The sequence below is a fragment of the Rhodofomes roseus genome (genome assembly GCF_022264815.1).
Source record: "Rhodofomes roseus strain CIRM-BRFM 1785 chromosome Unknown C8Q71scaffold_10, whole genome shotgun sequence".
NCBI classification, from domain to species: Eukaryota; Fungi; Basidiomycota; class Agaricomycetes; order Polyporales; family Fomitopsidaceae; genus Rhodofomes; species Rhodofomes roseus.
This window is the reverse complement of record NW_025952966.1, coordinates 9,948-32,722: the sequence shown is the minus strand read 5'-3', so window position 1 is coordinate 32,722 and position 22,775 is coordinate 9,948. Positions and strand designations below refer to the sequence as shown.

Genomic DNA, 22,775 nt, shown 5'->3' with positions numbered 1-22,775 from the left:
TGGCCACATACCTCGTCAGCTCTTCCGGATCCTTCGTGACTGATTCCGCGATGAGACCTTCGGGCTGCTCATCCACGGTACGCTGTTGAACGGCGGCGGGGACAGGAAGGGACTCGGGGTCGACGTTTGGAGCGGACATTGTGGTCGATCGGACGATGATCGCGTACCCGGGACGGTGTCAGTGTGAAGTGTAGTTCGCGGTGGGTTCGCGGTGTGCTCGCGTTGGGTTCAGGCGATTCATGCACAGTAAGCGGCCTATATAAATGCTGCGACGACCGGAGCTTATCAAGTAGTACGAGCTTCGAGCTGACTCGTCCAGCCCGTTGTGGGTGATGGGACGCTCAGCACAGTAGGGCTGGCATGATGTCCGCGGTGGAACATGGCTTGGCCGCAGCACCGTGACAGCGCTGAGCAGCACGCAGGCACGCGACATTGTAATGCCTGGCAGGATCGTGGACAGTCAATTGCGAAAATACCGAATCGCCCGAATAGGAATCGCCTGGAGGACGTGAACCACACTGTGCCGGGACAATCGGACTACGCTGATATGTAGGTCACCGTGTTAACCTTAGGTGCGCCGTCGTCGTGCTGGAGGCCTGAGGTCTCTGCGAGCAGGGCGTCGGGTGGGCAGCTGCGTGGGCAGCCGTTCGTGTGTGACTTCCTGACTTTGTAAAAGAGGTAAGAGCTCTTGATGTTCCCTCTGCCCGAGCGTACGTACCGTCGATGGAATCAATCACCCCGGATTCATCCGCAGACGAGACAGAGCGCAAGTTGACAGGGAGCGGCTTCTTCAGGCATAGTGAGTGGCGAACGGTGATCTCATGAGGGTCAGGGACACTGAGTGTCTCGATGCTGATGGCGAAACATCGCACAGCCTGCCCATACTTTGTCAAATTGGTATTCTGCCCACTGGTGGCCCTGGGCGTTTGGCATGCCTAGGTCCGGCTGTGTCCAGACTATGGAGCTTAGTTATCCAGTACTCAGATCGCCACAGGAACTAAAAGGAATTCACCGCATATTCGGGTCCGCAGTTTGACGGTAGACAGAAGCTATGTGAACGTAAACAGCACGCAAGGAGTGGCTGCCTATAGTCTCCCCTAGGCAGACTCTCAACACAACCTTCCTGAGGGGAGGAGGGCGGTCGTATAGCCTAGGCCTAAGCTTCAAGGCCTCATGACTGGGAGACGTCGGACGGTGACGCATCGCGAGGACAATGAACTTATTCCACAGTATTGGCACTGCTAGCTGTGCATCAGTCGGTGAGTGGGAATTAAATGGCAGAGAATGCATGTGGTTACTCACATCATCAACTGCTGTGATGCGTCCTTGTGAATGGACGGGTGTCCAGGTTTCGAGTCTCTGGGAGGGTGTGACATGATGCTCAAGGTCAACAGTCGCGAGAGCCCCCTGAGGTTGTACGCATGTATCAACTGTAACACGATCCATATGAGTCCTTCATCGGAGAGAACATCCATTCACAAGTTGTTATCGGGAGAGGCGTCCAAGCCAAAGTATGGTAGTGGGGTATCGGGGCATAGCAGCGCGTAGTAGGGTCATTTGTGGAGGCGCCCATGGCGGTATGGTATCAATGGTATAGGAAAGATCAAGCGATGATGCAGCAAGAAAAACAACCGGCAGGGTTGTCTCGAGGGGGCCCTAATGTCGCCGAAGGTTTATTCATCCAACCTCTGGAGTCGCCCTCGTCCTCAACCACCGGCAAGCGTAACCCATCTGTCAGCCTATCTCGAGTGTCAAGCAGGCTGACGTAGACTCAGCATAAGCACCGTTAAATATACTATGTCTACTCACTCTCGAACGAGCTGCATAGACTCTTGTCGAAGCCTATAAGGACAAGTCCTATATCATTTTCTCCTTGTCATAGATTGAATTGAACAGAACCCACGGCTGCAGAGATGCACTCAACGCGTCACTTGGAGACGACATGCTTGGCGTCATCGGAATGCTGTACCTATACCATGCCTTCATACACTGTCGACATGGGCAGACAAGAGGCCTACCGGCGTTCGGGCGGATCCTCGGGAAGCAGCGGGGAATAGCTAGCACGAGAGTGTGGGAAGTCGTAGGCTTCGTAGTAAGTGAGGTGTACCTTGCAGAGGGGGACCAGCTGCCATTACAGTCCGATGTAAGTGGGGGCCTGGCGAAATATTAGCTTGTAAGGTACGGGCATTACGAGTGGATACGCTCACGCTAGATACGAAGTCGGAGAGGCATATTGACTGTCATCATGACCATATTCAGCCAGCACTCTATCCGGATGGACGCCAAGTCCTACGCTGCAGACATGTGTTCATCTTGGACAGGTGAGGTTCTATAGTACGGATAGACGTTGAGCACACCATATTGAAAGAACCGGCTGTCTGACTTACGCAACATACGCTTGCTGAGGGCATGAATACGGGCTGTGCCTGCGTACGCAGATATGAACACCGTGGTTAATTGACGCAGACCATAGTACGCACGCGCCCTGACCCCATGGTAACGGCATACCATACCCAGCTCCATCATCAACACGAAGCTCGTTGTTGCTCCTGCCAGTGCGCCGGGCTGTGAAGATGAAGCAGAGAGCAACTTGGGTAAGGACTTACGCATCGACATACGCAGGCTGATAGTTTGAAGACATGAACCCAACGAAGCACTAATGGCAGACTGCCGGAAGGAGTGGGCGAAATGAAAACCAGATGTATTACCTCCTTATAAGCGTTCGGGGAAGACAACCGCTGGACATGATGGGCGCATAGCATTAAGCATATGAATAGACAGTGCATAGCCGAGCAAGGAAGCAGCACGTACGTCCTGCTGTAGCGCTAGTGACAATCCCTGGTGGTGCGTTATAGATGCTTCGACGATTGGGTGGAGCGACCCAGAACTTGAATGCCTCTCGTTTTCCCCAACAAATACTGCACTACTGACAGGCAGTGCGCGGCTCTCCAGTAGGACTCCGACGAACAATAAAATATAGCTGTCTTGTGCATGATGTCGGACAGCTGCAAGGGTGACAAGCGGGCTGAGTACCGTGGCCATGCTGTTCTTCTTGTGCATTGCCTATGAGCGGCGCCATTCAGAACGGGGCCGACTGGATGCGAGGCACTGCAAGCGAAGTACTCACCGTTTGCCCTTGAGGCTTTCGAGCGGCTGTATTTAGTCATGTCCGATAGGTAGATAGCTCTCGATGGACCCTCATAGGCTCGGACCTACGGCATTGTACAGGTCGAACGATGGGCTGAAACGCGCCGCCCGCACCGACCAGGAGCTTCTCGTGCGTAGAGAGATGTCGTATGCTCCCCGGATAGAGGAGCATACGGAACAGGCTGCTGTGCAGCGAGCGTTCTTGGTACGGGAGACCTAGGAAAGGAACCAAAGACACATGCGGGCTGGGTACGCTCCCATGAATCTCGGGGACCCTTGCACAGCCTGAGCTGTCAGGACCACGGTGGGCCTGTACGATTAAGGTGAGCGCTCGACAGCGTAGACGATGAACGACCGTGTATTTTGCTCAACGATGTCGTCGCGCAAGCAGTCTGGGCTTTGCTCGCCCTCTGACCAGGACATCGCCTATTCTAGATCTTGAATGTCGCGGAAAATAGCGGATTTTGTCATGTTTCAACGAATTCACTGTCAGCTCCGTGACGGGCGGCTGATCCCTGCTCGAAACGTCGAACATGTGCGAACCATGCGGCACCCTCGTACCTGGGTCATCTCAATCGTGAGCTACCGGTCGTGTATGCACCCCGGCATGGGAGCGTGGCGAGGCGGGCGTGAGTGGTACAGCAACGTGCAGGGTTCGGCGCAGCATGGTCGACAAACTCGTGGCCGATGCCCGACGAGCTGCCCCCACAGACCACCTACCAGTGCACGTACGTTATCCTTGTTCAGCCAGAAGCTTCTCAACAAAAGCTATGTCCCGTTCGTTCCATAGCAATGCTGCTGTCGAAATTCGAGAGCCACGCAGCGCCAGTCGCGCATGCATTGCAGCCCAAGTAGCCTATATGAGCGCACACGAACAGACAAGTGAGCGGGCTGAAATCAGGTAGCAGACTGAAGACGACGTACGGCATGTCGATAGAGATCCCTGCCCGAACGGTTGCCCCTGCGCGAATGGCGCCAGGCATACCTCTCTCATTGATGGCTGAAAGCTGTATCGAGTAAGAGAAAGGCTTCAGGGGCGGCCCGGCAGTGTATAGCGCGATGATATAGGAACTTCCATTCTTTCGAATGTGTATGCCTTCGCCAGTGAGATTGTGTCGCGGCACGTAACTGAACCTTAGAAGTGCAGCATTGCATCGCCGAGCAACGCCTCACTGACAAGAGCTTTTCTATGTCGAGCGACTCTCAGTAATTCGAAGCCACTGAGTATGATGAACACCGCCGACCTGATCATCTGAACAGACTCGCACCACAGCAACCGATTAATGGAACCTTGTCGGAATGGCGGCGGGCCTCCGGGGAATCCGAGTCAAATATCTGTTATGACCCACATCATCCATCCCAAATGAACTCTATATAGATATGCAATACACTCGTTGCGGTAGATCATCTAGACCATGCTTACGACCTTGCTGCCGTCCACGATGCCCTTCAAGCTTTTCGCGTTGACGAGACCGTCGCTTCCCCGACGCGCGAGCAGCTCGTCCCACCAGCCGAAGAGGAAGTCGCGCGCAATGAGCTTGAACCATGGCGTGAAGGTGTTTGCTGCGCGCGTGTTGTCAGCCTGGGACGTAGTAGGTGATGGGAGACACCTACCTGGGTCGTTGAACATCGCCTGCAGCTCCGCCTTGTCGACGTACTTGTGGTCGCGGATCTCGTTGAGGTTCGGCGTGACAGTGACGTTGGCGGTGATGAAGAGAATGTAGTCAACTGGCCTACGCTCAGCACCCAAGTCGTTGCAACCGAAAATATACGCGTACTCACCCTCATGCTCTCCCCATATACCGCTCGACGGAGCTAGGTAATGTATCCGTGTGAGGTATTGGAACTGGTCGACAGGGGTCTGCTCCCGCGGGATCCCCAGCTCGTGCTCGAGCTTGCGCACAGCGGCGACCCTCACGCCGAGCTGGTCCTTCTCCACCTTCTCCTCCTCGAAGTCGTCCAGCGGGTGCGAGCAGCACGTGTTGGTCCACATATCCGGGAAGGTGATCTTCTCCGTCGCCCGCTGCTGCAGCAGTAGCTTGCCATCGTCAGGCCTGAAGACGAACGCGGAGAAAGCACGGTGCAAGAGGCCCTTGTTGATGTTTTCCATCAGATGGCCTGTAATGCCATGCGTCCTGGACTGAGTATGGAAGACATGAGGAGTATCGCCGACCAGAGAACGCACAGGTCTTCTTGTCCGCTGCACCGAGAGCGCGATCCTGCTCATCGACCAGGATGCATCGCTCGTCCATCAACCTCATTTGCTCCGGGTCATAGTTGGACAAGTCGATGGAGGAGAGCACGGCGCGGGATGCTTCGACTGCACGAGAGGACATGGTGGACGCGGGACGACGCAAGGCACGGGTGTGAGGGACTCGGATGGTGCGGGACAGGACAAGGCCGAATTGTCGCCTCATCATATACTGCCTTGACCTGGCCAAAATCCGACGTGGTGCGATGTGTCTATAGAGCGCTGATAACCCACTGTCGCTGCCATGCCGGTGGGCGGATGGAGGATACGGTTAAGCTCCTCCATGATACCACTTTCCCACTTGACTTTGACAGCGCTTCTGTCTCCTCTCATCGTGCAACCTCGTGCACTGAATATGACCAGTACGGCATGCAATCTCACTGCGGTCGAATAAAAATGGCCCAGAGAAAGTGAACAACATCACTGTCTTGGTACAGGACTTACCCGCCGCTGCCAAGAGCGTATATAGTATGGGACTAAATAGAGCAACCAAACATCAGGACAAACTGCGAGGTGCAAAAGGTACGCTACGACGCATCAATTATTGTAATTCAGCCATTCGCGATCGGGCATACGATACAGAGCGTCGCACTCAGGTCACACTCACCACACACGGGCATTCTGAACACATAGACCTACAATCACTTCACCGTGATGCTCAGCGTCCCGTATGGAGCTTCCTGGGCGACACCGACTAGATTCTTCGTCGCTAGGACTATCCCAAGGATGGGCTATGAGCAAGCGATCCCCTAACAAATCCGAATCGACGTACCGAGGCAATGATAGAACGCTGCCGCGGCTACGTGCGGGGTACTGGTCTGCTTCGGTACGACGTCGTCGAAGGTGAGTGTGGAGGTCGCCGACGGGAACGTCTTCAGCTGCATCTTGGCATACCTGTCGCATACGACGGTGAGCAATTCATTTTCCTTCGTTTCAACATACGCCACTGACTCTAGGAAGTTGTGCGAGTTCCGCTCTAGTGTCAGAGTGTTCATGTCCGACAACTGGGACTCGTTCGCCATTGACTCCTCCCCAGGCACTAAGCCAGAAAACGTCAGCCAGGACTACTTCATCCACCAAGGACGCGCTTACATTCGAATTCAAAGCCTTCGCCACTCAATGCGCTTCTCCCCCCGAAGTCCGCTGGGGACTCTGGGACGCGCCCACCAAGCATGGGGCTCCCATGTCTGCTGCTCAACGAACTGCCTCTCAACCTAGTATCCGCGCGGCCGAGACTGCGCCTGGCGCTGCCATCCTGACCAAACTCTAGAGGCCCACCGACAGAGGAGCTCGCGCCGGCGTTGTCCCATGGGAAGAGAGCGCTCCGCTGGGACCCGGACGTGAAGCCCAAGCCGACCCCAGGCATCTCGAATTGGCTTCCGATGAGCGACGGTGGACGGGATACTCTTCGCGCGACGCCGGGTTCCTATCAAACAGTTACACATAACGCTAGTGGCACGGGAATTAGAACTGACCTCCGAAGAACGCATCCTTGAGTTGTAGTCGCCACCTGATACACGCAACCTTGTCAGCGCAGCGTCAAGCGGGCACCTCAAAATACCAACCAAAGCCAGCAGGTTCGTTGTTGTCCATCATGAAACCCATGTCTGCGTTCACGCCGAAGTCTGCGTCCGGAGGCGCTCCAAAGCCTTCGTCAAGAGCGTTCCCATCCTGGAACTCTTCATGCGCTATCCGCCTACGCTTATGTGGTGGTTGTGCTATTCGAGCTAATTGAGGCAATGTCTTGTTTGCATCTACTTCGGACTCACTATCCTGCATTGATGCAGCGCGAGCTTCTACCTGCAGCTTGAAATTTTGCATCCAGAAGTCGACCAGAACAGGGGCTTGCACTATACGTACCGTTAGCTCAGCGAAAGAAGTCCGTGAGACTCGTTTCATCGACTTACTCCCAGATGGGACGCCCCAAATCAGCTCTTCCATTATTTTGCCACTCTCCTTCTCGAACTTCTTGTGTACGAGCTCTTGCCGGATAGTCTCTTGTCCCTCCATATAGTTCGCTCGAGCGGCCTAAGATATAAGATATTGACTTTCATCAACACATATGTTGATCTGTCAGACAGCGAATGCCCACCTTCAGTTCCTCATCTGTAAGTTCTGTCCGCGCGTCGAGCAAAAGTCTGACGCGCTTTGCCTTCTTCTGCGGCTTAGTTGGAGCCTCAGCCTGAAGGGGATCGTCGGGGTTCGGCTGCATCTCGACATCTTCGCCTTGGATGGGACTGAAGGGCATCAGTGGCACTATGATAGAGCCATCTGGCTGGATACCCTCTGCATCGAAAGTGAGTTCTGGTACGGCAACAGAACATGTGCCGTCTCACCTCCGTTCTCTCGCGCTTGCGGCTTCGGTAAGTATATGCATCAGTATAGCTTGACCGCGTCCATATCAAATGCACGCACCCGCACACTAGGCGTGCTATCCGTATTAGGCCCCGCACCAAACGACTGAGCACCCTCGAATTCAAAGTCCATTCCCAGGCCGGCGTCGAGCTGGCCAGTAGCAAAGAGGTCGTCCCCGCCCAGTGGATCTACAGGCGCCCCCCAACCTTCACCTAGCTCCCTCGCTAACTCGTCGCCGATGTCGCCTAGGTCCATTCCATCGTGCAAGCCAAAGACGTCGTCACTGAATGCTAGTCCACCCTCCATCTGCGACGCGGGCATGGGTGCCCCGAAACCGGTTCCGCCGAAGGAGGCGTCGAAGGACTGGGAGAGCAGGTGCTCGTGGTGCTCGTCGAGCGTGTGCAGGTTGGCGCGAACGTTCTCGGAGACAAATGAAGGGGGCTTCTCTCTTGCCTTCTGTTTTCCTTTGGCTTTCTTGGTTTTAGGGTCGAATTCATCGTCGGAATCTTCCTCGTCAGATCCAGCTCTGCCTGCTGTGAGTACATACTCATTTCAGACCGGCACAATCTGAAATCCAGATAGCGTCCTACGTGGTCTAATGTCTTCCCAATCCTTTACCGTGGTCAGTACCCGATACAGCGTAATATACAAGCACTCACTCCGAATATGTTGCCGAAGTCAATGGCAAACGCAGCGCCTGGGTCCACAGCGAGGGTCAGAACGTCTGGCCTAACCTACCTTCAGCTCTGTCATCTGTTGTCAGCGGTACGGAATATCGCACCGTAGACTGGCTTGAGCAGCTTGCAGCTCCGCAGCACCCAAAGACGCCGTGTGCAGATCAGCTACGGCCTTCTTGAGTGTGTTATAGCAAGTGGTCACATCGGAGTAGAATATCTCCTGTTTGACTGTACATCGTATCGCGGTTATCAGACAAACACCTACAATAGCAACTGTGTCTAGTACCTTTGTAGACTCTACAAGCATCAACTCAGCGCATATATGCGGGGAGAAGGATACAAAGTGCTTACCGGGCCACACCGATCATGAGGTTGCTCGACAATCTGAGGGCCAGTGGTTCAGGAGGCTCCGCAATGAGATCACATAGTTGAGCAATATCAGCAGTCAGCACGGAACGTTTGGGCAGTTTCTTGAAGGATGACTTGGCACCGAGAGTAGCAGCTAGCCTGTGATACGCCCTGAACGACCGCACCCTTCGTAGAGACAAATCGCACGCACCACAGCAAGCCAAAGCCGCTCTCTCGTCTCTCGAGCAGTTCAGGTGTAAAGAACATCGTACAATATCAAGCAACGAAGTGAGGCGAGCAGCTGCCACAGCGCTGAGTGAGCAAAGACGCGTTCAGAGCACCTGAGCGTCGGGCGTCGTCGTTGGTGAACAACGGCGGCGAGGGTAGCCGGGTCAGCGAGCGTTGGGGATGACGGAACAAAGTTGCTGGAGTGAAGGCGAGCTCCCCCCTCATGCTGTCGCAGCGGGATGACACAGAATGGTCTGAGCCTGGCATTGACGTACTTCTAGAACACCTGCATAATACAGAAGCGTCCATAATGCGATGCGCGGTGCCACATTACAACAACAGAAACAAACCGGACGTACAGGTAATACACGCTCCTCCATCAGACATTCATCCAGCGGTGTCCGCCCCACGCTACCAGTCGGGCAAAGAGCTCGTCGCGGTCGCCCACCCAGAGGAACTTTTCTTCGCGCTCTTCATCCCGACCATCGTCGTGGTGGCGGAACCAGCGGACGTTAAGTCCCCTCATGGGACTGGTTCGTTTGATGCCGCCTATCGCATCCGATGGAATAGCGACTCTCGCCGTGGAAGACAGCAGAGGCGTGAAGAAAAGCGCATCAGGTGTCAGAGTGATCAGTCCGGACGCCATCGCATATTGCGCGGGGAACGCTGTCATGTCCCGTTATAGCAATACCACTACCGGCCATTCATAAGGAGCACTCACTGTACGTCTGAAGCCGAGACTCTAGAGCACCACCCGGCATAGCTACCTTGGCAGCCAGCGGATTCAGGGCTGACCAGTTTTCTGGGGTTTTCCACTGTGATGATCAAAGCTATGTATCGAACTCTCAAGGAGACTCGGTGAACGAAGGGACCCACCTGCCCATTCTTGAAGAGCTTCGTAGCATCTTTGGCGATCGTCTTGCTTGTATCAACGCGACCTGCCCATTTCCGCCATTTGCCGGGCTCAGAGGACCTCGAAGAATCAAACGAGTGAATTGATTTGTCGCCTTCTTCCGTCCTCAATGAGAGCCTGTCAGCGTCCAGCGAAGAGGAGCCCAGCTTCGGTGTTCGGGACTTCGGCTTGACATCCAAACCACGCGCAACGCGCTGCGAAATGAGCTCCATCGCATATTCCGCGTCGGTAGGGACGTCGGTGAGGAGAGGCGGATACCTAATGCACACATGAGCCTGACGTATGCCATGCAGACGCGTAGTAGTCACTCACTTCACGCGCCTCGACGGGGGGATCGCCAAAAGGATAGGCACTACAAGCCAGAAGACGATGCCTATCGCGAGGCCAAGGAGCTTCGACAGGTATTTCGCAGGAAGCAATGCCGTTAAGAAGGCGAAGAACAAAGCCTGTGGGGGCTCAGCAACTGCTGACTTCAACAATAGACTGTTACTTACCAACCCGTAAAGCAGGGACGACATCGGGCGGCGCCACATGAAGATACTTGAGCACATGAACAATTAGCCTGCTTCTGAGACACATTGTCGGTAGTGTAGTAGCAAACATACTTCTTGACCCTCTCGTGAAGGTCTGCAATGTAGTTGAGTGCTGCCAGAAGCTCCCGTTTGATATCGGTCTCTGCCTCAGCCACTTCAGGTTTCTCCGGGAGCGGAGGCTCCTCTGGCTTCGCTTCGGGCTCGTTGCCATCTTGCTCGGAATCTTTGGCGGCTGCGTTGTTTCTAGCGGCCTTCTTGAGCTTTCTAGACCTGTGGAAGTCTTGAACGAGCCGCCAGACGTCTTGCACGTCGTACGTCGGTGCAGCAACGAGACGGGCTGTGACGGTCGCGCTGAACTCCTTTGCGCGTTCTACATCGAGTCGGTGCTGGCGGAGCTCCTGGAGGTTCGGGTAGGGCAAGAGCTTGCGGCGGATGAGGGCGTACAGCACCCGGAGCACGAGAGCAGGAAGCAGGAAGTTGTGATACCACAAGAACCAATAGGCCTACGAAAGACACGGGTGAGTTTGTGGACTCACCGACGCAGAGCAGGCTGGGGAAGAGGCGAGACGGAGTCGACTAACAGAGCAATAGATGAAACTCGTGTTCCAGTCCGTCCAGGAGGATAGGTGTACGAGCCGTTTGGCCAGATGTTCATACGCAGGTATCGTGGCTAGATACAGGCGTTCGGCGGTCAAGTAGAGCCGTCTCATTGTGAACGCAGGTGGTCTTTGTTGTTGTGGGGGTAGTAGAGGTAACAGGTAATCCTGACAACTTTGGATCAGTATTTCGGAACGTCTGGGCTTGTCTGAGCACTCACCATTACGATCCTCTCTGACAAGCAAAGATCTGCGTCAGGGCGAGGAGGCAGCGGGGGTGCCTCCGCTTCCTCCGCGTCCTCATTGAGCTCTACCCATCCGTCCGACTCAACGTCTTCGTCTCCGCCCGGTACTACTACCAATTCGGGTGAGGAATGCTCGCTTTGCCTACCATCGCTTGTCTGCGAGCCACTCCCCGCAGGATGCGCGACCCTAGCCTCACGCACATACTTCCCGCATGCGCCTCTCAGTCAGCACGACTCAAGTATAAGCGGGCAGGTCACTGCTCACAGCAGAGAACAGACGCAAGAACCTCTCGATCTCCTCATCGTCATACAACTCTCGCAGCTGCACCTCAGATAGCACCTCTTCGTCCTCCTCTTTCACTTCTGTAGGCGAGTCCGCATCGGTACCCTCCGACGGCTCGTGCTCGAGCGTGCCAGGCGTAGCCGTCTCAGGCTGCACAACGTGTGCATCCAGCGCAGGCGAGCTCGCAGTAGCGGACGGTTCCGGGTGAGGCGGCACCGGCCTCGAAGGCGGCGTAGGCCTTGGGCTAGGAGGACTCGGAGGCACTCGCCTCGTTGCATACGCCGCAGGAGAGGATTGTGCATTCCGCACCGACGGGTGTGTCGGTGGTGGCAGGAACTGCTGGGACGGCTTGGGGCTGGCATTCGGCGGGCGCTGCGAACTGGAGCTCATGGTGGCGTAGAGGATGGACGCGGGTAAGCTCGGTCAGGCAGCACGGACTTGAGTAGTCGGAGACAGACGACGGTCCTTCGCATTCTGTTGCAGGCAAACGAGCTGACATGCTCACGCTGTGCGTCACTGCGTGATGGGTGAATCGGAAGCGCCGGACGGGAGATTTGCGCAGCCACACTCAGTGTCGCAGTTCTGGCCCGGGCACCAAAGCCTTCCTTACGCTATAAAATACTATCTCGCAAAGCCGTTGCATTATGATCACGAAACTCGACGAGTTCTCACGTAAATCAGCCATAACCTGGCCATAACGCGACGTTATAGAAAGCAGACGATCGGACATGGGAGTGTATTGATGCAATATACTACAACTGAACGGATAGGATACTAATACAGAGAGGAGTCTCGGAGTCGAGGTCTTTTAGCTATACTGTGAGCAGACTTCGGGCCACTCACTCATGGGAAGACTACAGAGAGCAGTGGACTAGGAAATGTGGGTGTGTGAAATCTGGAATCCGAGTCTGGGACGTAATGCACGAGAGGCCGATGATGAGAGAGAGCAGGTGCGGGCGGGTGTGCGGAAGCAACGTCGAGTTCAGGCCTCCAAGCCCTCCGCAGCGGCAGTACGCTTGCAGTATTTCTTGTGTCGCTTCCAGTCTTTCGACTGTTCGTCGTCTCAGCATGCGGAGTACACAACATAGGACAGCGATACGGACCTGACATTCTCTCCCGCAATAGTAGATCGACTGCGAAGAAGACGCTGAGTACGAGTCCGTCAGAACGGAAGGGTTAGTGCACACCTTGCAGCCACCGCACTGCAGCAGATTGCTGCGCTTTACATTGTAAAGCTCACACTGAACGAGATTGAGCATTGGCAGAGAGCTCGATGAACGTCAGACTTACGTTAGAATGCGCACAAAGCATGTTGTTCGGCGACCCAACCCTCCTCAACTGTCTGGCGCGAGGCAGGTCACCACGCATCTCGTACACGACAGCCAAGTTCTCGCGGGTCACAGCAGCGTCGATCTCGTCCATGGCCCGCGGACTCGCCTCGCGGATGTTGAGTGCCTTCTGGAGGTACATCTCCGCATCATCCAGACGTTTCATCTGGATGTACGTCTCCCCGATCGCGTTGTATGAGAGCGCGGTTGTGATGTGGTCCTTCCCCAAGCCACGCTCCTTGATCTCGATTGCCTGCTTGTGAAGACGCTCCGCCTCCTCGTAGCGGCTAATTTTCATGAGTTGTTGCGCCGTGTTGTTGAAGTATGTGCCTTGCGAGATGGCTTCAGCATACTCGGGGCTCGGATTGATTGTTGCGCCGTATCGAATTGGTTTCGAATGCTCAGTCATGTCGAGCTTTGGTCAAAGTTGAACGTGGCGTGCAAGCAAGAGGATCTGAGGAGACAGGGTACACACTGCGGACAAACCCCTTTGTCTGGCGTCGGATAAGTCTCAGATCATCGTTAGAATGAGTATATCATCTCGAAATCCGAACATGAATTATTATCGGTGACCGAACATTGAAAGGCACGGCTCCTCATTGGCTGCCTTTCAATGTTCGGTCCAGGAAAATAGATAATATTCGGATTTCGAGATGATATACACGTTCTGACAATGTTCTGACGATGTAAGCGCTCCGTGCAACCTGCTTTGTCCGCGTGACACCTGGACTCCCCTAAGCTGAAATTAATATACGAACTGTGGCCAGATCTTCAGATTCAATCGCTTGAGATCCGAAATGAGATTAAGTATCTCGAGGTCACCAGAGGCCCACCCAGGGCCCACCGGCCACCTCTTGTCTCGTATACATCTTGTATACATCCGTGACACGGTCGCACCCTGACACCGCTTACAGTATCAGTGCGGTGGTCGGGTGCGATGGGAGCAATCGTGTCACGGATGGAAGTTACCTCGAGGTCGCGAGAAGGTTCTGCTGGCCAATTCGCTGAAGATCAGGTCTCGACTGAAGGGTAGTACTGTGGATCGGCGCCGCAATATTAGTACTGTACAACACGCCCAGGCTGTCTGCGACATCAGTGTTATACCGTCCGGTGTGAACAGGCACGAGTTCTATCACCAATGATAATCTCACTTTCGCGCTACAAACAGAGATAGATCAACCAAGAAATACAAGATCACCGTAACCTGTCTAAACGCCCAGCTGACTGACGTCGCGCAGTGCTGCACCGTAATAAAGCACAGAGAAGGGCAGATCTAGTCAAGCTTGCAATATTTCTTGTGACGCTGCCAGTCTTGCGTCTGAAGAGTGGATCAGCTCACAAGATGAGAACATGTCGGTGTAACAGTCAGTGCAAGCATACCTGACAACTTTTGCCACAATAATATATAGACTGGATGTGAATGCATGAGCCAAGACTCGCAATGAGGAGTCAACGAGGCTATCGCTACCTTGCACCGCTTGCACAGGGAAAAGTCCGCGCGGGGCATATCATGCCCAGGACACTGAGGTACCATGAGCTTGTTGTTCGCACGAATAAGTGGCATTGCATCGTACCCGTTTGTACCCACAGAGAATTTTTCTTGGCGGCGCCATCTTCCTCAGATCCTTTGCGCCACGAAGATCGCCCTGCATCTCGAGCACCTTGGCTAGGTACATGCGAGTAAAGGCCGCCGACAGCTCCTTGCTGTTACGCGAAGCGTGACACCTAGAGCACTAGCTCTCAACCTAACCCTAAACGTAGGGACCTTAGGTTCTAATCGTCCTTGGATGGGGAGGATGGTCGAAGACGCTGCTAAGTCCGTCTAGCAGGTCGAGCGGGGAGTTTTCTGATATCCAAGGAGCTGGTGAAGCTTCAATAGATAACCAGGTCGAACTAAGGTTCGACCGCTACTGTACACTGGTCTTATATACATGGGGAGTTCAGGGCAGGTCCTGGACGAGTCACAACTACCTAGCCAATAGGAGCGCGGGGAAGTGAGTCATGACGAGTCAGGGACCGAGTCATAAACGATGAGTCAGGTATGAGTAAGAGACGAGTCCCGACGAGTCATACTGAGTCAGAGATCACGTGAACTGCCCCGGGTTGGACCGGAGCGAACAGCGAAGTAGTCCGAAGACTAGAAGCGTAGCGTCATGGGGTTGGGCCCATGCTAAGGTAGTACAACGGTCAAGCGCAAAATAAAGGAAAACAAACGTTGACGTAACATAAGCCCCTTCCTAGAGTCGACGTCCTCGTCGACTTTTCTAAGCTTGATCAGGCGGGGGCAAGAATGTTGTACTCCCGTCACGATGCCTGCGCAGTTGAGCAACCGCGATCCCCGAGTCGGTAGAGACGAGGTCCAATACCGTGGACTCCGGCGAAGGTTGGAAGGATGACGTGGGCGAAGTGGTCAGTTGGCGGAGAGGAATGCGGTTCGTTCCTTCGACCGGTTCGTAGGCGGGGAGCGGGAGTGGGTCGGCATCGTGGGGAGGCTCGTTCTCGTCAACCTCCGAGGGGTTCGGGGTCTCGAGGTTCGATCGAGTAGAGACGGGAGAGGTAGGTACCGTCCCCAGGACAGGGTGTGGATGCGGGGTATCAGGGCGCCGACTCTCGTTATTCTCCCGGCGTTCACTAGGTGGAGGGCGGGCCCCATAGAGCTGAGTCTGGTCAATGTAGGGTTCCTCCTCGTAGTGGAGCTCGGTGAGGGCGTTACGAGCTTCGAGGCGACTCTCGTAGACACGGACAAGGGCGGTGGATATGTGCGAGGTCATGTCATGGGCCCTTGCCGGGTCGGCAAAGGCGCCATTGATACGGCCGTGGAGGACGACGTACCACTGATGCGCGTTCTCGAGGGTGATTCGTTTTGCTCGGAGGTACGGGGGAAGGAAGTCCGTTGGTCGGGATGCGATGAGGGATCGGTTTCCGGCATAGAGTCTGTCCGCGCACATCGTCCACATGGCTGCCACTGGTTGTGTGAACACTCCTCCTCTCAGGAGGTCGGTCAGAGAGCGGAGGTCCGGCGGGAAGGTGGGGGCCTCGGCTTCGTTGGCCGAGCAGAGGGACTCGACGTGTCCCGGCTGACGACGATTGCAGCGGGGGCAACGGTAGTGGGGGCAGTCGACGGTGCGGTGGTAGGAGATGTTGGTTCCATGACAAACGGTGCAGGGGGAGTAATTGGTTACGATACGGGCGAAGTCTCGGGCATTGATGTCGGTGAAGGTAGGGGAGACCACGAAGTCGCGTGTGTACTGGATGTCGTTGACAGGGACAAGCGACCTGGCGACGGACTTCATCGCAGGGTGGTCCTCGAGGTCCTTGAACCTGCGCATCAACCTCCGCGCCGATGCATTCCTCCTCTCGGCATAGAGGTGGACGGCGTCCTCCATGAGGTCCTGCTGGACCCAGACGTCTGCTGCGGCGTCGTAGAGGTCGGCGAGGGAGTCCAGTGCATCGAGAGCGACACTGGGGTCGTTGGAGAGTGAACCGTTACGCTCGAGTGCGGCGACGAAGGCGTTCGGCGCCGAGAGCACCTGTGAGGCGAGGGGCCAATTGAGGTGGCCTCCCGGGAGTGGGCGGCAGCGAAGGAGGGAGTCGAAGAGGGAGGCTGGTGCTGCGGGGGTTGTCTGGTCGAAGAGGCCGGCCTCGGTGGAGGCCGAGATGTAGGTTTGCACCGGCCTTCGTGGCCTTCGGTCCTGACTAGGAAGTGGCATCGGTGGCACTTGTGGTAACGGGGGTCGAGTGGGAGACGTTGCTTGCGGTTCAGGCCGAGATAGGGGAGCTGGTTGATGGTCCACGCGTCGTAGTAAGCCTGGAGGGAGAGGTCGTCGTAGGCAGCGGTGGAGGGCATAGAGCTCAACTCAGCAGTCGCAAGCGTTGTCGTCTTGGGGTCCGAGTCTCACCACTCCAAGACGGCTCTTCTCTTTATACTCGTAGAGGAGTCGGAGATGGTGCGCGCGCTTGTACTCATCAAGGGTTTCTTCCCCTGTGCCCAGGAAGACGTCTTCGGGTTCCCACGAGTTCTCACTGGGAGGGTACCCTTTCCACTTCACGAGGTACCGGCGTCGGCTTGCCGTGCCCTTGTGACCAAGGATAGCTTCGAATTCCCAGGAGTTTTCTCCGTCTACTTCGTCCGGGGGAGGTTCTGTATAGGTCGGGCCGTGTTCCTCGGTCTCATTGTACGGGGATAGGAGACCGGCGTGGAATACAGGGTGGATTCGCCATTGCGGAGGCAGTTGGAGGCGATACGTCGCTCTTCCCATGACCTCGGTGATCTTGAAAGGACCTTCCTTCTTAGGAGCTAGTTTCCTCGTGGCGTAGGGGAGGCGGAGGTGCCGCGTGTCGAGCCATACCTGCTGATCCTTCTTGAAAGCAGGTGTGCGGTCCTTGATTCTCTTCTCAATGACTCGTTGCGCAGCTTCTAGTGCGAATGCGGCTTCTTCTCGGGCTTTCTGTAGCCGCTTGAGTCGTTCTTCCGTGGTCGGGGAGTCAGCAACTTCGGTGATGTGGGGGATTCCTCGGGGTTCATATCCCATCATTGCGTAGAATGGCGACATCTTGATGGCGGAATGGGGTCGGGAGTTGTGTGCGAACTCGGCATCGGGGAGCATCTCGTCCCATGTTTCAGGGTTGTTCGCGCAGAAGATTCGGAGGAATATCTCTAGTTCCTGGTTGGCTCGTTCCGTCTGGCCATCAGTCTGAGGGTGGTACGCCGTGGAGAGTGCGCGTTCGATTCCGGTCAGGCGGCAGAGTTCTCCCATGACCTTGGATGCAAACTGAGGGCCGCGATCGGAGATGAACTTGCGTGCGAGTCCGAAGCGTCGGTACACGTGGTCGTGGTTCATCTTGGCGGTTGTTTCGGCATCCACCTGGTCCGTGCATGGGATGAAAATTACCCCCTTCGTAGAGTCGTGGTCCACCACGACATAAATAGCATTATGTCCGCGGGGAGTCTCGGGGAGTGCAGTGATGAAGTCCATTGTTTGGCATGAGAACGGTGTGGCGGGGTGTTGTGGCGGGATTGGGATGAGAGGGGTCACAGTGGGATGCGTGTTCGGTTTCATCTGCTGACAGATTCCACATCCCTTGACATATCGTGCGATGAATTGTCCCATTCCAGGCCACCAGAAGTCGCGTTGCACGAGGGTGGTCGTCTTGTGGATGCCCGGATGACCTGCGGAGGGGAGTTCGTGGTACAAGCGTACTACGTTCCGTCGGAGTCCCGCATCCGGGGGAACATACACACGTGATTGATACCATACCAGGTCTCCGTCCGTCTGCCAATCCGTAAGCGAGGTCTTTGCAGGTGCAGGTCCTTTGCCAAGGAGGGCATCGAAAGCCTCCTTTACCATGGGTTCCTTTTCATGGCAGTCTCGTAGGCGATCGAGGAGATCTGCATTGATGGCTCGCACAAAGAGCTGAGGGGCTAACATTACGATGTCGTCATTGTCATCAGCCCCGGTATCGTGGTCGCTGCGTCGGGATAGAAGGTCGGCGATGGTCATTTGCGTTCCAGGGACGTGTGCCAGTTCGTAGTCAAATTCGCTGAGGAACAGTGACCATCGTGCTTGTCGTCGATTGAGCTTCTGCGCGGTGCGCCAGTAGGTTAAATTACGGTGATCTGAGCGGATTTGGAGCTTGTGCGGGCTACCAAGGAAATAGTGTTTCCAGGTCTCCAGACCGCGTATGATGCTGAGAAGTTCGCGGTCGTAGATCTCGTAGTTCCGTTCGGCGGGGTTCAGGGACTGGGAAATGAAGCCACAGGGGTGCAAGTCTCCATTTGCATCACTCTGCAGCAGGACACCGCCGGTAGCAAACTTCGAGGCGTCGCATTCAAGAGCAAATGGCCTGGTTTCATCCGGCATGATCAAGGTGGGAGCACGCGTAAACTCGTGCTTCAGATCCTCAAAGGCGAGTTGTTGCTCCTCGTCCCAATGCCATCGTACGTCCTTCTTTGTGAGGTCCACCAGTGGTCGCGCACGTTCAGAAAAGTGGAGGATGAACCGTCGGTAGAAATTCGCAAATCCGACAAAGGAGCGGACTTGTTTGACTGATTCGGGTATGGGCCAGTCAGCGATTCCGCTCACTTTCACGGGGTCCATGGCGATGGTGTCCGGTCGGATTATCATTCCCAGGAATTCCACTTCAGTGACGTCGAAGTGGCATTTCTCGGGTTTGAGATAGAGGTCGTGGTCCTTAAGGCGCTGGAGAACTCGGCGAGTCCGTTCGTGGTGTGTCGCAGTGTCCGCGGAGTAGATCAGGATGTCGTCCATGTAGATGACTAGCCAGCCTTCAGCTAGCATATCTTCAAAGATGGAGTTCATCATCCGTTGGAACGTCGAGGGCGAGTTGCATAGACCGAAAAACATGACCGTGGGTTCGTATAGTCGTGGTGGACCCTGGTTGGATCCGGGAACCGCAAAAGCTGCCTTCCATTCATCACCCTCCTTGATTCGGACATTGTTATAGCCGGCGCGCAGATCCATCTTGGTGAAGATCTTTGCGCCTTTAAACTTGTCCATGAGGTCCGAGATCAGGGGGAGGGGGTAGCGGTCTTTGACCGTATTCTCGTTCAGCTTTCGGTAGTCCTGACAGGGTCTCCACGTTCCGTCTTTCTTTCCAACGAAGAAGAAAGGACTGGCAATCGGAGAGTTGGATGGTCGTATGTAACCTTTCGACTCGTTCTCTTTCAAGAACTTGTCAAGTTCCTCGCGTTGAGCATGACTGAGAGGGTAAACCTGGGTCTTCATCTCCGAAAACCCCGGTTTCAGGTTGATCTCGTGGTCGTACTCGGTGTGCTCTGGGAGTCGAGATGCCGTTACTTTGTCGAATACCGGGAGGAAGTCGTGCAGATAGGGAGGAACGATTTCCTCGACCGTCTTCTGCTTCTTTCCAACCCACTCAGAGAGCGCTAGCTCGGTGGCAGTGGTGGTTCGTCCAATTGAGAATGCCGTGGGGATTAGTGCGCCGGTGCCGGTTCGTATCATCCGATTGATAGCATGCCTGGACGGCAGGGACTCCGGGGTGTCTTCGTGTTCCTGCGTCAATGGTGTCTCAACAAAAGCGAGTGTTGCCAAGTAGTTTGCACCGGGGGCATACGATGCCAGGAATTCGTCAGGGTCCAGATCTTCGGTCATGGACCGGAGTCGTGCTTCATAATCTTCCTCGCTCTCGGGCGGTTCAGGGTGTGGGTTCATAGGGGGGAAGTTGGGGAGTTCCTCAATTGGCTCGTCCAAGAGAGAAGTCTCCGCTACAACTTCCTTCTGAGGAGCATCTACAGCTTGCTCGTGTTCTTCTTCGGGAACATCCTCGACGGTCGCTCGTCGAGGTGGGGTTGGTTCGCGGGGTTCTTCGGGGCTGCAGGCCCGATCGGGTGGTTCCTCAACTTGTCGGCGGATCCGATAGACGGGAGCGGGAGGTAGCTCCACTTTGACAGTTCGTAGGATTTCCGCCTTGCTAAGCTGTTCATTCTGCTCGCGTTTGGCCCAGTACGTCTGGTCTTCAAACTCGAGCTCGCCTGTCTTCCAGTCGATGATGGGGTTCTCCTTCTGGAGCCATTCATGGCCTAGAATGAGATCCTGTCTTCCGATCTCGGCAACGTACGCCTTAACAAGCTTGGTTGTTCCCTTCCATCGGTAGCGAAGGGCGACGGCGTGCGATATGGTTCCCTTCTTGTTGGGAGTATCGTCTACGTTGAAGACCGGGATGGGTCGGACAAGGGGTACCGAGGGTAGGCGTAGTTTGATGACAAGACGAGGGTGGATGTACGTGGCCATTGCACCGCTGTCGATGAGAGCTTCCGTTTCGATGTCTTGATGCACTCCGATCACCATGAGAGGAAAGTAAAGGGCTTTGAATTGCGTGATTCCTGTTACTACATGGGATATGTGGAGTGCATAGGTGGGGTCTGGGCGCATCGATGACTCAGACCCACTCAAAAATCCTTCGACATTTGCTCAAAGAGCGGGGCGCGTTCTTCGAGCGGAAGTTCCTGGAAGACTTCTCGTACGTAGGCGGGAGTAACTTCTCGTACGTGGGTAGAGGAGGCGGGCACACGGCGTGGGGAAGTTCGGTTGCGCTGGGTGAACTTCGGGTTCTGTCTCTTCTCGGGACAGTTCCTGAGGAGATGTCCGGGTTTGTGGCATCCGAAGCAAAGGCCCAGTTCCTGGTGACGTTGCCGTTCCCTCTGATCCATAGCGTCGATCTCCATAGGTTCGTCCAATCGTCCGCTGCCTCGTCCAGAGGGGTAGGAGGAGCGGTGGTTGTTACCTCCGCTGTTCCCTCCCTCGTAGTAATTGGTATTGTAGATCTGGCGGGAGTCGAGTCGGAGGACAAGGTCAAACCACCCTTGCAGGGTCGTGGGTGGTTCCATATTCATTGCCTTGTCAAGGAGATCACGGCGGATTGCCCTCTTGAAGAACCCGGAGAGGGTCTTATCAGAGAGGTCGGTCCTGGACGCGATGGATCGGAATTTGGGGATGAAGGCAGGGGTGGGAGTCTTTCCTTGCTTTAGAGTTGTAAGCATTATCGAGTCTCTGTCTCCTTCGGCATAAACGGGGAATGCCTTCAAGAAGGCCTCCTTGAAGTCTTTCCAAGACTCAAACGCATGCTTGCCTTCTTCTTGGGCATCAGCTTCTCCGTCCATGTGCAACTTCTTCCAGTAGAAAGCATCGCTGTTGTCGTCGATGAGGAGGAGAGCGTAAGCGATCTTCCGTTGATCGTTGGCATCGGCGTTGCCTGTTGCGCTGTAGTACATCTCGAGACGTCGGATAAACGGTTTCGCATCGGTAGCTTGTCCCTTGAACTTGTCAGGTGCGGGGACCTCAAGCTTAGTAGCCGTGTTCGTGCGGGTGGTAGACATTGCGTCGTCTGATTCGGGTTCGGGTTCGGGTTCGGGTTCGTTCGACTGCGTCTCGAGTTCCGGTTCGAGAGGCTTCTTCTCGACACCTGTAGCGAGGTTCGAGGAGTACTGGGTAAGGCGGGATGTGCCTACTTCGGGTACAACGTGTACCAGGGGGCTAGTTCCTACTGCAGGGGAAGTAGCTTCGTGCTTCGAGAGTTCTCGTCGGATAGCCGCTGGAGTCGCCGGCTTCGGTCGTTCGTCTTGGATCTTCCTGATCCGTTCGGCAGCCTTTCCTTTGGTGTCTAGGTAGGCGCGGGTCTGTTTCTGTTGCTCTTCGAGGGGAACAGTGTCGTGGAAGAAGGCCCAAATGCGCTTCTCTCCTTCTCGTTCTGGTTCTTGCACAAGCACAGGTCTGTGCTCACCGGTGTCGTTCTGATACTCGAAGAGGCGAAGGTCGTCGTTCCACCAGAGGTTCGGTAGGGTTGGGAGCCCGTAGGTAACGGGTTCGATCTCAACTCGGTAGTCCGTGGTGGATGGGGAGTCCCCTAGACGGAGGGGCACTCCGGAAGCGTGTGTGAAGATGTGTGGGCTCTGCGCCTGAGCAGGCGGAGCGTAAAGATCAGTTCGACCTTATGTTACGCGAAGCGTGACACCTAGAGCACTAGCTCTCAACCTAACCCTAAACGTAGGGACCTTAGGTTCTAATCGTCCTTGGATGGGGAGGATGGTCGAAGACGCTGCTAAGTCCGTCTAGCAGGTCGAGCGGGGAGTTTTCTGATATCCAAGGAGCTGGTGAAGCTTCAATAGATAACCAGGTCGAACTAAGGTTCGACCGCTACTGTACACTGGTCTTATATACATGGGGAGTTCAGGGCAGGTCCTGGACGAGTCACAACTACCTAGCCAATAGGAGCGCGGGGAAGTGAGTCATGACGAGTCAGGGACCGAGTCATAAACGATGAGTCAGGTATGAGTAAGAGACGAGTCCCGACGAGTCATACTGAGTCAGAGATCACGTGAACTGCCCCGGGT

At 55.3% G+C, this 22,775-nt stretch overlaps 5 protein-coding genes across 5 annotated transcripts; all 5 read right to left on the bottom strand.

The window, feature by feature from the left end:
* Positions 1 to 2,398: 2,398 nt before the first annotated feature.
* On the bottom strand, positions 2,399 to 3,325 carry C8Q71DRAFT_43368 (uncharacterized protein). Its single transcript, XM_047918515.1, has 5 exons — positions 3,128 to 3,325; positions 2,812 to 3,063; positions 2,607 to 2,738; positions 2,481 to 2,549; positions 2,399 to 2,426 (listed from the first exon to the last, which is right to left on the bottom strand). Exons 2-4 carry the CDS (start codon positions 3,058 to 3,060, stop codon positions 2,526 to 2,528), a joined length of 405 nt encoding a protein of 134 aa, XP_047778705.1. The 5' UTR covers positions 3,061 to 3,063; positions 3,128 to 3,325; the 3' UTR covers positions 2,399 to 2,426; positions 2,481 to 2,525.
* A 1,230-nt stretch (positions 3,326 to 4,555) lies between these two features.
* Positions 4,556 to 5,483, bottom strand: C8Q71DRAFT_707997 (NUDIX hydrolase domain-like protein; the record flags this gene model as incomplete). The annotated part of the gene is made up of 4 exons (XM_047920588.1): positions 4,556 to 4,710; positions 4,762 to 4,875; positions 4,930 to 5,265; positions 5,333 to 5,483. The coding sequence occupies 4 exons, from the start codon at positions 5,481 to 5,483 to the stop codon at positions 4,556 to 4,558; spliced, it is 756 nt and encodes a 251-aa protein (XP_047778704.1).
* Positions 5,484 to 5,929: 446 nt separating this feature from the next.
* On the bottom strand, positions 5,930 to 9,178 carry C8Q71DRAFT_43067 (Rec8 like protein-domain-containing protein). Its single transcript, XM_047918502.1, has 16 exons — positions 8,990 to 9,178; positions 8,782 to 8,937; positions 8,717 to 8,727; positions 8,535 to 8,658; positions 8,413 to 8,482; positions 8,344 to 8,365; positions 7,814 to 8,286; positions 7,735 to 7,756; positions 7,491 to 7,684; positions 7,168 to 7,426; positions 6,964 to 7,116; positions 6,874 to 6,908; positions 6,491 to 6,824; positions 6,350 to 6,437; positions 6,171 to 6,292; positions 5,930 to 6,113 (listed from the first exon to the last, which is right to left on the bottom strand). Exons 1-16 carry the CDS (start codon positions 9,043 to 9,045, stop codon positions 6,040 to 6,042), a joined length of 2,193 nt encoding a protein of 730 aa, XP_047778703.1. The 5' UTR covers positions 9,046 to 9,178; the 3' UTR covers positions 5,930 to 6,039.
* A 207-nt stretch (positions 9,179 to 9,385) lies between these two features.
* C8Q71DRAFT_707716 (uncharacterized protein) lies at positions 9,386 to 11,966 on the bottom strand (the record flags this gene model as incomplete). The annotated part of the gene is made up of 10 exons (XM_047920578.1): positions 9,386 to 9,672; positions 9,728 to 9,821; positions 9,883 to 10,177; positions 10,232 to 10,365; positions 10,414 to 10,459; positions 10,525 to 10,955; positions 11,034 to 11,216; positions 11,270 to 11,338; positions 11,381 to 11,497; positions 11,559 to 11,966. 10 exons carry the CDS (start codon positions 11,964 to 11,966, stop codon positions 9,386 to 9,388), a joined length of 2,064 nt encoding a protein of 687 aa, XP_047778702.1.
* A 320-nt stretch (positions 11,967 to 12,286) lies between these two features.
* Positions 12,287 to 13,440, bottom strand: C8Q71DRAFT_758014 (uncharacterized protein). Its single transcript, XM_047923720.1, has 4 exons — positions 12,867 to 13,440; positions 12,764 to 12,817; positions 12,680 to 12,709; positions 12,287 to 12,627 (listed from the first exon to the last, which is right to left on the bottom strand). Exons 1-4 carry the CDS (start codon positions 13,311 to 13,313, stop codon positions 12,559 to 12,561), a joined length of 600 nt encoding a protein of 199 aa, XP_047778701.1. The 5' UTR covers positions 13,314 to 13,440; the 3' UTR covers positions 12,287 to 12,558.
* Between the last annotated feature and the right edge of the window lie 9,335 nt (positions 13,441 to 22,775).

Coding starts and splice junctions, on each gene's coding strand:
- C8Q71DRAFT_43368 (XM_047918515.1), bottom strand. CDS start 3,060: ATGCACAAGAAGAACAGCATGGCCACGGTACTCAGCCCGCTTGTCACC. Junction 2,739..2,811: donor CACTAGCGCTACAGCAGGAC/GTACGTGCTGCT, acceptor CATCATGTCCAG/CGGTTGTCTTCCCCGAACGC. Junction 2,550..2,606: donor CAGCCTGCGTATGTCGATGC/GTAAGTCCTTAC, acceptor GCGCACTGGCAG/GAGCAACAACGAGCTTCGTG.
- C8Q71DRAFT_43067 (XM_047918502.1), bottom strand. CDS start 9,045: ATGTTCTTTACACCTGAACTGCTCGAGAGACGAGAGAGCGGCTTTGGC. Junction 8,287..8,343: donor TTGGGAAGACATTAGACCAC/GTAGGACGCTAT, acceptor ATGTACTCACAG/CAGGCAGAGCTGGATCTGAC. Junction 7,757..7,813: donor ATAGCACGCCTAGTGTGCGG/GTGCGTGCATTT, acceptor TACTTACCGAAG/CCGCAAGCGCGAGAGAACGG.
- C8Q71DRAFT_758014 (XM_047923720.1), bottom strand. CDS start 13,313: ATGACTGAGCATTCGAAACCAATTCGATACGGCGCAACAATCAATCCG. Junction 12,710..12,763: donor TGCAGTGCGGTGGCTGCAAG/GTGTGCACTAAC, acceptor TCTTCTTCGCAG/TCGATCTACTATTGCGGGAG. Junction 12,628..12,679: donor ATTGCGGGAGAGAATGTCAG/GTCCGTATCGCT, acceptor GACGACGAACAG/TCGAAAGACTGGAAGCGACA.